Source organism: Lolium rigidum, chromosome 4 (genome assembly GCF_022539505.1).
Source record: "Lolium rigidum isolate FL_2022 chromosome 4, APGP_CSIRO_Lrig_0.1, whole genome shotgun sequence".
NCBI lineage: Eukaryota > Viridiplantae > Streptophyta > Magnoliopsida > Poales > Poaceae > Lolium > Lolium rigidum.
In genome coordinates, this window is record NC_061511.1 from 227,292,222 (window position 1) to 227,309,191 (window position 16,970).

General features: G+C 49.0%; 4 protein-coding genes across 4 annotated transcripts; all 4 read right to left on the bottom strand.

The window, feature by feature from the left end:
* Nucleotides 1-272: 272 nt before the first annotated feature.
* LOC124650217 (threonine synthase 1, chloroplastic-like) lies at nucleotides 273-1,040 on the bottom strand. The gene has a single exon (XM_047189775.1). It carries the CDS (start codon nucleotides 1,031-1,033, stop codon nucleotides 506-508), a length of 528 nt encoding a protein of 175 aa, XP_047045731.1. The 5' UTR covers nucleotides 1,034-1,040; the 3' UTR covers nucleotides 273-505.
* Nucleotides 1,041-1,884: 844 nt separating this feature from the next.
* On the bottom strand, nucleotides 1,885-3,704 carry LOC124649679 (threonine synthase, chloroplastic-like). The gene has a single exon (XM_047189272.1). The coding sequence runs from the start codon at nucleotides 3,702-3,704 to the stop codon at nucleotides 2,136-2,138; it is 1,569 nt and encodes a 522-aa protein (XP_047045228.1). The 3' UTR covers nucleotides 1,885-2,135.
* Nucleotides 3,705-5,312: 1,608 nt separating this feature from the next.
* Nucleotides 5,313-7,121, bottom strand: LOC124649680 (glycosyltransferase BC10-like). The gene is made up of 2 exons (XM_047189273.1): nucleotides 6,464-7,121; nucleotides 5,313-6,091 (listed from the first exon to the last, which is right to left on the bottom strand). Exons 1-2 carry the CDS (start codon nucleotides 7,049-7,051, stop codon nucleotides 5,441-5,443), a joined length of 1,239 nt encoding a protein of 412 aa, XP_047045229.1. The 5' UTR covers nucleotides 7,052-7,121; the 3' UTR covers nucleotides 5,313-5,440.
* Nucleotides 7,122-7,974: 853 nt separating this feature from the next.
* Nucleotides 7,975-11,582, bottom strand: LOC124649681 (peptidyl-tRNA hydrolase, mitochondrial-like). Its single transcript, XM_047189274.1, has 8 exons — nucleotides 11,349-11,582; nucleotides 10,859-10,943; nucleotides 10,008-10,075; nucleotides 9,878-9,928; nucleotides 9,724-9,797; nucleotides 8,702-8,760; nucleotides 8,544-8,620; nucleotides 7,975-8,360 (listed from the first exon to the last, which is right to left on the bottom strand). The coding sequence occupies exons 1-8, from the start codon at nucleotides 11,580-11,582 to the stop codon at nucleotides 8,193-8,195; spliced, it is 816 nt and encodes a 271-aa protein (XP_047045230.1). The 3' UTR covers nucleotides 7,975-8,192.
* Between the last annotated feature and the right edge of the window lie 5,388 nt (nucleotides 11,583-16,970).

A 16,970-nucleotide genomic window follows, 5' to 3' on the forward strand; every position in this document is an offset into this window, starting at 1 on the left:
TCTAGAGTAATAATACTCCCATCTTCCCGACAAAAAGACATAAAAAAACAAAACTTCTAATGCAGCATTCAAAAGTGGGAGTATAATGAAAAACCGTAAGTCTGAAACAAACTCAGGTAACAGGAAAGCTGTGGCATAGGTGTGTGCCACTGCCACCTGAATTCACCTTCAGGTTGTAAGCTTATAAGTTGCTACAGACTCCTTAGAAGGCAACTTCAAATACTAAACAAACCACTGAAGATATGTGACAAGCTGATGCATGGTGAAGCAAACATGCTTGAATGATTTATTGAATGAATATCAAGACAAACATTTATTATCGATAGAACACATGACAGTACAAGAGATAACCCACTCCCTAACCATTCTCCACAGACACATCTAGAAGAGTCTCACCTAAACGATATCAAATCAAGGTTTCCATCAAATGCTCCACGGCAAACGATCACATTTTAATCAGATGCACAAGACAACTGAAATTGGAGAGGTTGGCAAGAGGGCAGACTCAGAGCTTACCCTTGAGCCTCTTCTTGAGAACGTCCATGACGGCACCAAAGTCGGCCTTCACGCTAACGGGTGGGTTAGCATACTTGCAGGCCATGTCCTCAATCTTCTTGTCATGGTAGTCGATCTTGGACTGGGAGAACTTGAGACCGTGCGCGGTGCTGACGACCACAGTGCGGTCGTTTGGCCCGATGGTACAGTCTAACCTGAGCTTGAAGAGCGCCGCAAGAGCGACCCCAGTATGCGGGCAGGCAAACATTCCGGTGCGGTCAGCGAGAGACATGGCATTCATGAGCTCCTCCTCGGTGGCCTCCGCGACGATGCCGTTCGTGGCCTTGAGGGCGACGACGGCGCGGTTGACCGACACCGGGTCACCGATCTGAATCGCAGAGGCAAACGTCGGCTCAGCCACCTGTGGCTGGAACTGGGTCCATCCTGACTTGTAGTACCGGTACAGTGGGTTGGCATTGGCAGCCTGCGCACAGACAAGCCGTGGCAGACGGTCCACGAGACCAAGAGCACGGCACATCTCGAAGCCCTTGAAGGCATAGATGTTTCCGAGATTGCCTCCTGGGACAATGATCCAATCTGGCACCTCCCAGTCAAATCACTAAACATTCTCCGCAGACACGCCTGGAATTGTATTCCTGAGTAACAAAATTCCCTATCTTCCCTGCAATAAAAAATATATACAGATCTTCTAATACAGCATTCAAAACTGGAGTATAACAAAAAATGGAAGTCCCGAACAAACTCAGGTATAGTGAAAGGCTGGGATAGGCGTGTACTACCTGAATAAACCTTCAGGTTGACTCATCAGAAAGGCAACTTCAAATACTAAACAACCCACTGAACAGTGAATTTTTTTGACAAGCTGATGCGCAACGAGGCAAACAGACTCAAATAATTTATTGAACGAACAGAAAGACAATTGTTTAATATCCATAGAGCACAACACACTACGAAGATAACCCACTCCCTAACCATTCTCCATAGACACGCCTAGAAGAGTCTCGCCTAAACGATTTCAAATCAAGGTTTCCATCCAATGCTCCATGGCAAACCATCACATCTGAATCAGATGCGACAATTGAAATGCAACAGCCAATTGGAGAGGTCAGCAAGAGGGCAGACTCACAGACAGACAAAGCGGGAGGAGACAGACAGACCCAAGAAGATAGAGAAGATACGTAATTACAATGGAAAATTTGCAAGTCTTGAACAAACTCAGGGAAACTGTTAGACTGGCATAAGCGTATATCACCTGAATCCACTGGCAGGTTATCAGTCGTTGCAGACCCCTTAGTCCTTACAAGGCAATTTGAAATACTTCTAACAATCCAATAATAGAGAAACTTCAACAAGCCAACACACGATAGAGCACACAGACTGAATGATCTTTATTGAATGACCAGCAAGACACTTGTTTATTATCCATAGAAAACAACACAGTACAAGAGATAACCCCACTCCCTAACCATTCTCCGCAGAGCACCTAGAAGAGTCTCACCTAAAAGATTTCAAATCAAGGGTTCCATTGCTCCACGGCAAACCAATCACATTTGAACCAGATGCATAAGACAATTGAATTCCAGCAGCCAATTGGAAGGGTCAGCAGCAAGAGGGCAGGCTCAGAGCTTACCCTTGAGCCTCTTCTTGAGAACGTCCATGACAGCACCAAAGTCGGCCTTCACGCTAACGGGTGGGTTAGCATACTTGCAGGCCATGTCCTCGATCTTCTTGTCATGGTAGTCGATCTTGGACTGCGAGAACTTGAGACCGTGCGCGGTGCTGACGACCACAGTGCGGTCGTTTGGCCCGATGGTACGGTCTTCCCTGAGCTTGAAGAGCGCCGCAAGAGCGACCCCGGTGTGCGGGCAGGCAAACATTCCTGTGCGGTCAGCGAGAGACATGGCATTCATGAGCTCCTCCTCTGTGGCCTCCGCGACGATGCCGTTCGTGGCCTTGAGCGCAACGACAGCACGGTCGACCGACACCGGGTCACCGATCTGAATGGCAGACGCAAACGTTGGCTCAGCCACCTGTGGCTGGAACTGGGTCCATCCTGACTTGTAGTACCTGTACAGTGGGTTGGCATTGGCGGCCTGTGCGCAGACAAGCCGTGGCAGACGATCAACGAGACCAAGAGCACGGCACATCTCGAAGCCCTTGTAGAAGGCATATATGTTTCCGAGATTGCCTCCTGGGACAATGATCCAATCGGGCACCTCCCAGTCGAACTGCTGCAGTATCTCAATGGCGGCCGTCTTCTGCCCCTCGAGCCGGAGGGAATTGAGGGAATTGGCAAGGTAGATGGGCAGCTCAGCGGTGACCTCCCTGATGAGCCGCATGCAGCCGTCGAAATCGGTGTCGAGGGAGAGCACGGTGGCGCCGTTGGCGATGGGCTGGATGAGCTGCTCGAGGGAGATGCGGTTGGCGGGGAGGAAGACGATGGCTGGGATTCCGGCGGCGGCGCAGTATGCGGAGAGCGCGGCGGAGGTGTCCCCCGTGGAGGCGCATCCGACCCCGGCGATGGGGCGGGAGAGCGGGGCGCGGCGCAGGCGGTTGACCTGGCTGACGAGCACGGTCATGCCGAGGTCCTTGAAGGAGCCGGTGTGGGAGATGCCGCAGTGCTTGACCCAGAGGTCGTTCATGCCGGCGAGGTGGTCGCGGCCGAGGCGCTCGGCCCAGAAGAGGTTGGAGTTGCCCTCGAAGAGGGAGACGATGTGGTCGGGGTGGATCCCGGGGAGCACGAACTCCTTCTTGGACCAGACGCCGGAGCCGTAGGGCCAGGTGGTGCGGCCGACGCGGGAGTCGAAGAGGTCCCGCCAGTAGGAGCCCGGGTGGCGGGCGAGGGCGGCCATGTCGTGGCGCACGTCGAGGAGGCCCCCCGAGCTGGAGCGGTACACGATCTCGTCCAGGGAGTAGCGCTCGTGCGGGTCGCCGTCGGGGCCCGGCGGGAAGGGCTCGTACCAGGCGGAGAAGTCGTTGCTCGGGGCGCGGTGCCGCGCCGCCTCCTCGCGGATGTTCTCGTCCGCCGGGCGCCGGTTCTTGGCGGGGGCGGCCGGGGCCGCGGCGGCGTCGGTGGCGCAGCGGAGGCGGTGGTGGGGAGAGGGGCGGAGGCGGAGCTGGGGGGAGGCGGAGTGGGGGTGGGAGAGGAGGAAGGAGAGGGAGGGGGCGTGGGTGGTGGTGGCCGCCATGGTGGGAGCGGCGGCGGCGGTGGCGGCGGGAATTGGGGGAGTGGAGTGGTGGATGTGGACAGTGGAGGTGGAGGAGGGTTTAACAGCGGGGTTGGTGGAAAGTGGTAGAAGCTGCACGGATGGACGGTCCTGATCTCGATTTAGCCCATATCTGACGCCCGACGGACTAGTTTGTTGACTCTGTTCAATCACATTACATCCAACATGATAATCTTGCAGCCAAATCTGTTGATCCTGATGGCCAGACTGATAGCAACTCCCCTAGAGTTTGACAGTGCCTACAAGCATTTCCATTTGGCTAGAACTCATCAACCAACATGAAAATAAGAGAAAATATACACAACTCAATAGCACCGTCAATCTCTAAATCTTCAGATCCACACAACCTTGTTTTTCATTTTAATTTTATAAAAAATTCATTATAATTCTTAATATGTAAAAAAGTGTCATAAAAATGACAAAACGTGGCAATCCAGATGAAACCGTTTCTCTTAATTTTTTTAAATTGGAAAAACTTTCCATTACTCAACATGAGCTCAGTAAGATCCCTGGCAACAACGACTTGTGCGAAGGCTGGAACATGATCCGGCCATACGGCTTGGGATTCATCACGCAACCTTGCACCATAAGCGGCGAGAATGTCCGCGACTCTATTACATGCTCTCTGGCAGAAACTAAATTTGATGCAAATAAAATTCAGGAACAAAGACTCCTTTATTTCCTTGAACAGGACACCATTCGGGCCACAATCATCTTCATCTCTATTGGTTGCCTAGACTAGCAGCTGCGAGTCTGACTCAACAAAAATTCGAGAAATGACCCACTTTTGCACTACCATCAAAGCTCGACTGCATGCTTCATCTTCTGCTTGGAGGGCATTATTGATGTGATCTAATCTTCGTACACCAGCTCCAACAGCTTCACCCATAGAATTGTGCACGACAAAAGCCCCAACCACCAGTTTGTGACACGAGGTCAAATGCACCGTCAAGATTTATTTTGGTTTCTCTCAATTGTTACATTAGGAGTTGGATCCTGACAGCGATGTGATTTCTACATGTCTGTTTAGGCGGAGAACATTAGCAGCTTGTCACATGAAAACAGACAATGTAAAATCAAGAACAACCATAAAGCCAAGGGTCTGAGTGAGCATTAGGGCATCTCCAACTGCATCCCTCATTTCAAACATCAAAAGTATCAGATCTGATCAGTTTGTATTGGCCGGTGGACTGATCGGAGGTCCATGTCTGGTTGAGGGTGCTTGTGCACCTTACGGCGCTCCACTTATTGTTTTATTTTTTGTTGAAGAAGTACAATAGCCCCACTCTTCTTGTAAGAAAAAATATTTTTTCACAAGGGCACCATCAACCAAAAATAAATTCTCTGCTCATACATTTGCACACATATTGATGGGATACTTGGAAAATAAAAAGAGAACCATAAAAAGTTTGCAATAAGCCATTGTAAAATAAAATAAAATACAATAAAAGCTACTGAATCGAGGAAGTACTTGTCAAACCCTACAAGGGAAGTCGGTTTGTTGCCATGAAAATTGTTGGGAAGCAAAATGGTGTTGATTACCTAGACGCTAGGTTATCAGAATATGTATACTTAAGCAAAATATGTCAATTCAATCACCCTCATTGTTTTGTTACATCAAAAAAGGAGTCATATGTCTCTGTTCTCCCTTCGGTGAGTAGAATATAAACATGCATTAGTGAGTTTAACTAACTAATCTAGTATTGGAGTATCTTGGTCGAAAGCTGGAGCAGCGGCTGCAGCGCGCTGGGCGCAAACTTCCTTGCAAATAGAGAGCATAAATTTGTCGGCTGCCCATTATAGATGCAACTCTCCTTCTCCCCCTTCTTCCCCGCCAGCCTCTCCAGGAACTCCTCTCCCACATCCCCGACACCAAAACTCGCTGGGTGGGACCCACCTCGCGACCAATCGACCCACGTAACGCTTCGGTTGGCGATCTCGCCGGGCGCCACGATGGTGAGCACGGTGGGGAGGTAGTGCTCATCAACGTAGCACGGAGGCAGACACGCCTCCCGGAACCTCGGGTAGTACCGGACATCGGCGACAACGAAGACAGCGCGGCGCCGGTCCATCTCGAACCACTGGGCGCCCTTGCGCCACTGCCGGAGGGACACCACCGGGGCGAGGCCGACGCGGTACCGGCCGCGCCCGAGGCGGCTCGGGTCATCGAATGCCTGGACGAAGCTGTGATGCGAGCGGGTTAGGTAGGCGTGGACGTCAGGAAGAGGGTGGAGAGGGATGCATGACTCGGAGAGGAGGACAAAGCGCTCGTTGGCGAGGTCGAGGAGCGCATTCGCGAGCAGGCGAAGCTCTGCGTCCACCACGCTCACCTCGCCCCACCTCGTCGCCTACAAAACATGTATGAAATATTCATGACGCAAGCAAGTTATCTTGGATAAATAATAGGAATACAGATTAGAAAGAAATGATGGTGATAATTCTGGCTAGTTACTTGTACACACACTTTGCAATTTTTTATTACCGGAATTAACACCGTATCAAAACGAGGAAGAAGATGATATTTTTCGAAATAGGTCACATCACATGGAGAAAATTCTTGGCCACGGCATCTTTGACAGATAAGGTCATGATCGCCAATTGGCCATCACTCTCAGCCTCTCTCTCGTGTCGTGGTACGTGTAGGCTTGTGATTCATCCGATCCCAACGAGGCCGAAAACGAGCAAGAAACGAAGTTTGACCGCAAGACAGAGCTGCGTACCTTGCTGGGCACCTGCCGTCGGTGGAACGGCGACGACGGCGGGAAGTCGAGGCGGAACCCCGGCGTGGTGTGCATGTACACCGAGAACAGCTCCTTCCCGCCGGAGCCGTTGAAGAACCTCTCCCACAGCGGCGCCAGCGGGAGCGGGCCGCGGGTGAGGAACAAGAAGGCCACCTTCCCCGGCGCCGGCGTCCTGCGCGCACCCGGCCGCCGGGGCTCGAACGACGCCGCCCACAGCAGCTCCTCGTCGCTCATGTTGTGCCACGCGCTCCTCGCCGCCGGCCGCGCCCACCACCGCTCCACCTCCGCCTCCTTCACCTTCTCCGCGCACGGCGCCGCGAGGAGCACGTCGGGCACGGCGAGCGTCGGGAGGCGGTAGTACGAGACGGCCCCGCCCCCGCCGCCGAGGACGAAGAGGACGAGCGCGGCGGCGAGGAAGCAGGTGGCGAGCACGGCGAAGAGGAGCACCGGCCTCACGACGAGCTTCAGCAGCACGAAGCTCCTCGGCGGCGCCGGCGCCCTTGCAGCCGCGTGCCCGTCCTTGCTGCTGCTGTCGACGACCGCCGCCGCTCCTCCTCCTCCCTTCATGCTGCGCGCTCCTGAGCTCAAGAAACAATCCAACTAAAAGCAGAGAAGCTCAGACAAGAATGGTTCGCGTGGACGGATCGAAAGAGTATTGGGGCGGGTTGCGTACGATCGAGCAGCAGCCGTTACTGATCGGAGAGGACGAGCGGTTGTGACTTGTGAGCAGAATATCAGCAGTGGGAGAACTAAAATTAATGGGGTAGGCAACGATCCTATTCCTTCCCCATGCCGGTCCTAGAACCAAGATGGCAACAAGTTGATTGACGTCGACTCGTTGATGGATGCTACTACTCTACTCTGGTAGGGAAAGAGAACAAACAATCGGTGGAGATGTTTTCAGACCTTTCGTTTTGGGATTTGCTTGGCTTGTTGGCTGGTGAGGAGGAGCTTCCAGTCTACAGACAGAGGTGTCGTCTTGTCCAACCAATCGGCAACTGATTAACTGACGCAGCGCAGGTGGTTTGTTGCTTCTATTTTGCCTCGCGCCAGCATACTAGAGCGTTTTCTCCACACACAAAAAAAATCCATTCTCCACCACAGAAGCTTTCACCCGTAGCCTTCTCTTGCAAAATGGATTTTGTTTCACAACTTGCTTTTGGGAATGGGCATAGAGACCCTCCGATCCAAAATACTTGTCGTGCTTTTAGTTCAAGTTTGTACTAAAACCCCAACAAGTATTTTGTGCCAGAGTAAAGGAGAACATTTTCATAGCTACCTGAAAGACGGAATGATGTTTAAAATGCAGCAGACGTCTGTCTCACCAGTCCCAATTTCTTCACTCCAGCACATGGTAGTCTTACCACGTTCCAGAGAATCGAAGACTGAGCTAGAATATATGTATGTGCATTTCCTGATATCCTCTCAATTGTTAGACGGGTATTATTAGCGGCTCATCACATGAAAACAGATAATCTGAAACCAGGAACAAGAAGAAACACAGGCTTCATTGAACAAATAGATAATCTCCTCTAGGGAATAATGATACAGCCTGCAATTTCATAATATTCCTGTTATGCCGTCAATCAAAGGCGTAAAAAAAGATAAATTTTCGGTTTGGGATACTACATGTATGTATACTCGGGGACAACTGTCCGTTGTGCTATGTGCAGCTACCCGACTAATTCTCTAACCCGAACAAACTAATTTACACTTCAGCTTGAGTCTCTGCGCTGTCTATATCAGATTGTTTTTGTCTATCCAACGTTTCTGGTGGCTGTGGACATGGAGTGTTTACAAAGATCGCACTCTTGTTGAATCCTTCGAGCAACATTATCCGCACTGCTTGCAAGCACCTGAGGAAGGTGGAATCAAGCTGCAAGAGATTGGAGATAGACAGAGGGGTCAGCTGTTGTTCTGGTTGTACGGACCAATAAATTGCTTCAGACATCACAGGGTGCTTAAGAGAATGCTTAACGGGATTTTCCATGCACCAAAATTATACAGTTCAATAAACTTTGTTAAAAAAATTGAGCAGTGCAGTGTAGTAGTAATAGACCTCCTTTTGTTCTTCCTCCGTGAACGAACGTAGAACAAAACCAATGACTTCCATCATTCCTGTTGGTCGTCCGATGCCTGCACAGCAATCGGGGGATGTTATTTACAGATTTGTCACCTGAACGGTAAAAGAACTAATGAAGTGGTCGTCTAGCATACCAATCCTTAGGCGTGGAAAATCACGGCTTTCTTTAAAATGATGGATAACGCTTCTCATCCTGAAACACATCATATCTTAAAGAAGAACAAAAGTGACGATTCCAACAATACTTGAAATTAGATCAAACCAGAAACGGTTTAAATTCAGAGCAATTCTTTGGAGCCTCATATTATTTATGCCCTAAATAATTTGTTTCAAAGAGAAGAGCATTAAAGCATTGCAGCATCTCCTGCTTATTTTATGCTGAGAAAATAGCTCTGTTTTACTTTGAATTGAGTAAGCTCAGTCAACCAACCAAGGGAGCGGCACAGCCTGGTGGGTGAATGGGCTGGCCCTCCCGAGAGGCAACCCGGTAGGGGGAGGCGGTGACCTAGCTAGGCCGGGGTACGCATGCGACAAGGCCAAGCTGGCCAGCTGGGCTGCTAGGTCTGATCCAGTTAGGTTGGCTGGGCCGAAAAGAAAAGAAAAAGAAATATGGGCCGGTTGGATTGGGCCCTACCGGTTCCTAAATACGAGAAAAGGTTTTTCTTTCTAGAAAAACTAGTAGTTGGCTTTTCGGAAAGGATTTTCCCCGTGGAGAAAATACAAAAGTATATTTTAAGTGAGGACTTCTTTCCTAAAATCGAAAAATCATATATTTAATTGGAGTTCTATTTAATTCAAAGTCTTAGGTGGTTTTATTTTTCAGAAGTTTTTAAAAGATGGGAAAATTAGGATGTTACAATACTAGACATGGATGTTTCTAGGATGAGAAAATTGGGACCTTTTTAAAACATGATAATATATAAATTATGTCTGCATTATACAAGACATTGAGCGGACCTAGTTTCTATTTAGTTCATATAAGAAAGTACTTCCTCCGATCCATAATAAGTGTCGGGGATTTAACTTTGTACTAAACCCCTGACACTTATTATGGATGTCTAACTTTGTACTAAATCCCCAACACTTTTTATGGATCGGAGGGAGTAACAACATAATGCTGAACACGGTGGGAAGGAGATAAAAGTTAGATATGTACCCATTATGCCCACCATGTCCCCCCTTTGGCAGTAGACGTAATTTCGCAAAGGGTAAATCAAGATCGTCGTAGATCTAAAAGGAATCGTACAACATTTCAAAAATAATTAGAACTTGAAAACATAACAACGTATCAACTGAAGAATAATATTTACCACAACAACTTGATTAAGTGGAATCTTGAAATATGAAACCAGCTGGCCAACCTGCATAGGGCAGTCCTATTCAGTAAACAAGGACTATCAGATAAGTGCTTTTAAGCTGTATTAGAGTTGTTGTACTTACAGACTCACCACTTGCATTCATAAAAGTCTGTGGTTTGGCAAGCATTACAGGGACATCACCAATAAGGCCTACAATTCACGGAAAAAGAAAATGATTAAGGCCTATAAATACAAGGCCATTAGACCAGCAATGCCTCTTTCAGAAACCTTCATATTTATATGTATCCCCTGAGTTCTTACATTTAAGCATAAGGCTATTCTAAACTAATTGTGTTCTGACGTATTGCCCTCCGTTCCATAATTCTTGTTGCGGATAGATACTATCTCCGTTCCAAAATGTAAGCCTTTTTTAGAAAGATCTTACATTTCAGAACGGAGGTAATACAAAAAAAAATGGATGCACATACTTCTTATACTGTAGTACATGAGCTAAAGATATTGGGCGGAAATACTTAGTGCCCGAATGTAATTAAAGAACTCTTCTCAAGAACAGAGTGCAATTACAAATGATGGGTTTACAGCTAGTACCCATCTATTCCCAGATCCGAAATAAAATATAGAAAACAACAAGAATGTGATAATTTTCAACAACATTTAGTTGAACCTTTTGATAGTAAATTGCATCAGGGTACAAAACGATTTGTCACCAAGTATTAAACCAACGCAAACTTATTTGATTAGCTGTGTACGGACAATTAGCCAAGTTAATAAGCAAGTTAAACACAAACTATCTGATAACAATACCACTGGTAGAACGACCTAAAGGCAACTAATAAGAAATGAGCTAGACATAAGTTGAGCAGGTGTACATGCATCTTTCTTGCAGTGTTTATTTGCAGGTAATACCTCAAAAGCAATACGTATTGCACCACTGCAACTGTAGAAAATTGGCAAATTTTGTGTTGAAATTACCTTTTCCAACCATTGCTTTGAAGTGCTTACTGGTGATAGATATCCCCTCAGCTTCTGCAATGGCATCAATCAGTTCAAACCCAACCTGCAAAATCAAAATGATTATTACAGCATGATATAGCGATGTACTGCAATCTGGACTATAGACTAAATAAGGACATTATTCATGGCCTTCATTGTTCTCAACTGAAAGTCTAGACAGGTCCAGAGCAGTACACAGCTATGTCAAAACCACGAGCCAAGCAACCAAAAAGACAACACATTTACCCTGACGAAAACGTTAGGATCAAGCCTAAGTAGCCCTTTCCAATTCCAAACAGGTAACATCTATTTTCTTGTTAAAATTGTGTCAATTTATTGTAATTTTTAGCACTGCGATTAACGAATTGGGTCGTGATTAACTAGAACAGATGCTACCAGCTGAAAACGCACAGCTTCTTCAGAAGAAGCAAAGTGGGATCCAAATCGAGAGAGAGCGTAGAAGTCTTACGTTGTGGCGAGTCCCCCTGTACATCCTTCCGGGGTTCCCGAGCCCGACGAACAGCCACGGCTTCTGGGCCGCGCCGCCGTCGCCGGCCTTGGCCGACGACGAAGAGGATGATGCCGAGGCGGCGGCGCTCGCCGCCATGCTTCCGGAACTCGAGCGGGCGAAGGGGATGCGCGGGAGCCTGAGGCGGGAGGACGCAGCAGACGCTGATGCGGGGACGCCGGGGAGGAGCCGCATCGCCGCCGTCGTGGGGTTCCCCTATAAAACCAGGTTCTTGTTGCCGGGTCTGAATCGTACACGGTATCCAACCGGCCTTTTTTTCCTTTGGCCAGTTGACTGTTCGGAGAACTATTGGGCTGGACGTGTTGACTAGACTGTTTGATCCACATGATTTCATGAACAGTCTAAAAAAAACATGATTTCATGAACCTAGGAATAGGATAAACGATGCGTGTGGAATCCTATGGGTTGTGTAAAATCACACGAATTTGCAAAAAATAGTTGTTTGATTTACAATAATATGGAAACACATAAATTCTTAAAACCATAATTAAATCATCATTGAAATAAATGTAAAGACAAGATTAGATCATTTTCATGCAACTTATGATATTTGTCTCGTTCTTTGTGCATATGAATGTAATAAAGAGGTTTAAGTGGATTGTAGAATCCCTTTGATTTTCCTATGAAATCGGAACAAAAGAAAAAAAATTCTACATTTTTTTCTATGTTCCTTTGAATCAAATAGATGAATAGTGCTAGCAAAGAAAATTTTCCCATTCATTTGGTTTTCCTCCAACATTCCTATGAATCAAACAAACTCTAAGGAATTGGTTGATTCGTAGGATTGATAGAACACAAGAATAGAAAAACCGCATGATTAGAATGTCATGCCTAGGATTTTTTCTTCAAGTGGCGTTTGATTGACATGAAAATAAAAGGAATTTTAACACGAGCTTTGAGTGGATGGAAATTTTTTCTCCAAAACATAGTACAATGCAATCTTGTAGGAAAAATTCCTATGCATTGTTAAGGATTCAATCCTACGAATCAAACGTACACATAGAAAAAAAATTGTACGGATAAAAATTCTACAAAATTTATATCGGAAATATATTTGTACACCCAAGCATGGGTGTGAGTGCTTCTACAGCCGTTAGATGCCTGGATATTCGGACAAGATGCTAGGTGAGAGAAATTATTTTGCTTTTTTTTCCTAATTTCTGTAAAGTTGGTGGGTCCCATAAACAGTGACAGAAAGCCACCCGACACGGCTTTTGACTCCACGATACCACTGTTGCCTCTCCTCTCTCTCTCACCTGACACGACCAATCCTATCCTCCCAGGGCGCTGCCGCGCTGACCTGCAACCTCAAAAATCCCATTTCGCCTCCGTCCTTCCCAGCCCGTGTTTCCGATTCAGAGAGCTCAAGTCTAAATCAACAAGGTCAACTTGCAGATGGAGGAAGCTCCCGTCCATGTCCATTGCTGCCCGCCTGCGACTCCCCAGCCAGCCAGCTGCATGGTGACTTCTCCCACCGCCGGTAGGAATCGGCCTCCTCCCACCGCCGCCTGCTGCCCAAATAGCGGCGGGCTCGAATCGATTTCTGACGGCGCGTTCCTTTTGTCCTGCTCAAGGCTGGCGGCCCGGCGCCCAAGAAGACACTCGATGCATCGTGGTGGCAGAGAGCTGGAGTTCCACCGCAATCGGCGTCGTGCAGCACGAACTGGTGTGGCTGGCTCCTCCGCGTCTACTACTTCGGACGAGAAGCTCTTCCCCGGGCGGCGGCAGCTGCTGTTGGCATCATTAATTTAATGTCTATCGCGTAGTTGCTCCGATTGCCTGAACTTTTCTTTGACTGTTGCCGCGTCGGTCATCACGATGAAGGTGACCAGTCCGTGGACTGTGGCACGCTCACGAGGGTGTAATGGGTGCCTGGGTGGTGCCGGCTTCTTGTGTTGTTGAATCCGTCGGTATAGTTCTTGGAGCACACACACTCTTTGAACATGAACGGACAGAATTTTGTTTCACCATTGCACATTTCGGCTCTTTGGCTCATCACTAATTTATCCACAAATCACAAAACAAGACATCCTAAATCTTTTGAACATGAACGACAGAAACAAGAGTCTGGAACAGATCAATTTTTCTTTTACTTGGAACACAGCGATTCCAACAAATCAAATACTCATTGATATGGAGCACAAGAGACGAAGAAAGCTCCCACAAAGCTGAGCGTGAAGCCGTGAAGAACTGATCCGAAATCCCCATTTTAATGCATTAACAAGAACCAAACCGAGAGCAGCCAAAATTTTCGGATAAGACCAGCAACAAGGAAACCACTCCATACAACATCAATTCAACATTTGCGTTCAAGAAAAGTTGGGGAAATATGAAGAATTTTTGATAGAGAGAGAGAAGACGGCACCGCTGCTTCATCCGCACAGACGAAGCTCGACGTTATGTCACCGATGGCATCGCTGCTGTTTCCTCCGCACAGACGCAACATCAACGCACGAACAACAAGCTAGGCTGCACGGCCATGTCGCGCCTGTGCACGGCGCTGGCCTCGGCGATCTCTGGTCACGGCTCCGACGGCGTTGCTGGTGCGCCTCCGCGTTCCCCACGGGCTGAACTGCGGCAAGTTGTCGAACCACCTCTTCATGAACCTGGTGAACCCGCGCCTCCCGCTCCGCTTGATCGCCCAGGCCATGTGGTTGAAAAACTGCACTCTCGTCACTTCGTGCTCCTCACCCACCATTACCACGCCGCCTCTCCCTTCTCCGCCGCCTCATGCGCTGCTCAAAAGGTCCATCTCCGGCGCGTTCAGCAGCGCCATCGTCGTGGCCACGGTCGCCGGGGACCCCGCCAGCACGACGCTCGGCGACATCCTCTAGCGCGACGCCGTGATGTGCCAGTCCAAGCACATCAGCGCATCCATGGAGGCCACGGGGAATCGCATCTCCGGCGCGCTTGCTCCGCCTCCAACAGCACGCCATCTAGGGCGCCGCACCGCTCCAGCCGGAGACCCCCGCGGGAGAGAGAGGAACGGCCGACGACGCAAGGCGAGGGCGTCGGCGGCGCGGTGTAGACGGTTCGGTGGCGACGGCGACGGCGTACTGTGCCTGCGCGTTGGCGGCGTGGAGTGGACGGCTCGGTGGCGACGGTGACGGCGCAAGGCGACGACGTACTGTGCCTGCGCGTCGGAGGCGCCGCGGTGTAGACGGCTGTACTGCAGGGTCCCGGCGGTCGGGTGGAGTTGGCTGGTACCCCGGAGCTCTCGCCGCACCTGAGGAAGATGGCCGGCGCGGGGGAAAATGAGGTGTCTCTGCCGGCAGCAAGAGCACGAGAACGAGTAGTACTTTTTGACACCTGCAGCAACTGTACCTATGGCTACGTCCGACATGAAAACAGAGCCTACGCTCATACACCGGGTCAGATGGTGAAAAGCCAAGAAAAGAGGAGAGTTTGATGTGACTGAAAAATTGCGGACGCGGTACAAAATGTTCAAAACACCTTCACCTTGCACAGATCTCGAGGTTCAAATGAACGGTAGTAAAGACACCCACACTTATGGTTGGGTGTACAAAATCCACTCTCAAATTTATATAGGATTCATTTTTATCGAACAATCCCTAAGATGGCTAAGCTCTGGCAGTGTTGTGAGCTGCCGGATTTCCCATTTGCTAAGTGGTGCAGAGGCTAGGCACCCTGTTGTCGGTTTGCTACGCCTTCCCAGATGTGGGCGATTTACACAAAAATAACCCAAAAGTGAAAGAAAAGCACAGACTAACCCTCCGGCGAAACTATTTCACCAATCTAACCCTTTTGTGTGGCGCCCCTCCCACAGGCGCCACACATGTCCATGTGGCTCCCCTCCTGTCGGCGCCACTTTCCCAGCCGACGTGGCCCCCTCGCCGCTGAGCTGGTGCGCCCATCCGACGTGGCAGCATGTGTGGCGCCCCTCCCAACGGCGCCACACATGCACTTGGAATGCCCAAAACATACTGTAAGACAAATCCTCTGGGACTTAGCCGTTTTGCGAGGCTCGATGCGTGGCGCCGATGCCACGGGCGTCACACATAGAGGCTCGCGAAAACGGCTAAGGACTTATCGTCCGGAGCCCCTGGATGTTTTCGACCCAATAGTTCATATAAGTTGGCATGTGTGGCGCCGATGCCACGGGCGCCACACTAGCATTTGTGGCGCCAGTGCAAAGGGCGCCACACATTGACTTATGTTAAAAACATGAAAAATCCTACCAAACTCCAACAGTTACGAGTACAACATTGGACACAACAAGTAGCAATTTCATGACATACACATATAACACTTCATAGGTCACACTGTAGCACGTAGATTCAAACAACAAGTAGCATTACAGACCATGGTTCGAAATGACATAGGGTTCACAAATCGATACTTATGAATATAGAGTTTACAACAACACGTAGCACATCCTAGTAGCGTCCTCGACGTGCCGTCCTCGCGGGCTGCTTCCGGACGGCCATCCTCTTCGTCCGCTGCCGTGGCTGTTGTTGCTGCTGATCCTCCTGCTCCTCCTGCTCCTCCTCCTCCTCCTCATCTGAAGAGAACGGCTCGTCGTTCGTCATCCTCGACAAAGCTGATCTCCGCGGCGGCCCGTCATCTTCCTCAGTGACAACCTTCTTTCCTCGGTTGACATAATCTTCCGGAGTGTACCGGTTTGGAGCCTTGCCCCTTAGCTTGAACTGGTAAGCTGACCGTGGGGCTTGCTTGGAGGTATGCTTTGGAAGTATGCCTTGACTCAGAACTAGGTCGTCCTCAGGAATCTTCACAAACATGAACACATGAGATTACAAAAGTTGAAATTAGTAAGAACATGTTTGACAGCAACAAAATAGTCCATACCTCCCGCTCTTCGAAGAGGAAGATGTAGCGATTTCGCCTTCCCGGCAACCTAGCAAGCTGGCTAACCGCCGCATCTTTCGTGCAGTGTTCTGCGTCATGCCGTTAATGGTTACAAAGCCACCACATCATAGTACCGTACATTCAAAGTTGGTGATCATACCTTAATGAAATACCGCAAAGGTCCGACAGGCTTTTCATCTCTCCCGCTCTGCTCCCACATAACCTCGCACTCAGCTGTTTTTTGGATCTCCTCCCGCTGTGACAAACATAGCATACACAATTGAAGCGAGCACATGGCAATCTAGATGATGTACTAGTTAGTGAGAGAATCCGTTACCACGAAATTCAGCTCGGAAGCAATAGAAGTCGATCTCCCTCTGCGAGCAAAGGTGTCGTGCTGGCTTTGCCCAACCTCATCGAACTGGATGGGGTCGTCCAAGATCTCCTCAGGATACGCGTGCTTAACTAACTCGATACGCGTGTTCTCATGGAACCACTCGAGGTAGTTGTTGAAAGCGGTGACGTCGTGAGGCACAATCTGCTCAGGGCCAGCATTCCGTGCCGCTTCCAAACAGTGTTGGAACGCTGCGATGTGCGACAAGCTTCGTCCAACTGCGTACATAAGACATTTGGTTACTACTTTGTGTAGCACACTGATACGTCTCCAACGTATCGATAATTTCTTATGTTCCATGCTACTTTATTGATGATACCTACATGTTTTATGCACATTAT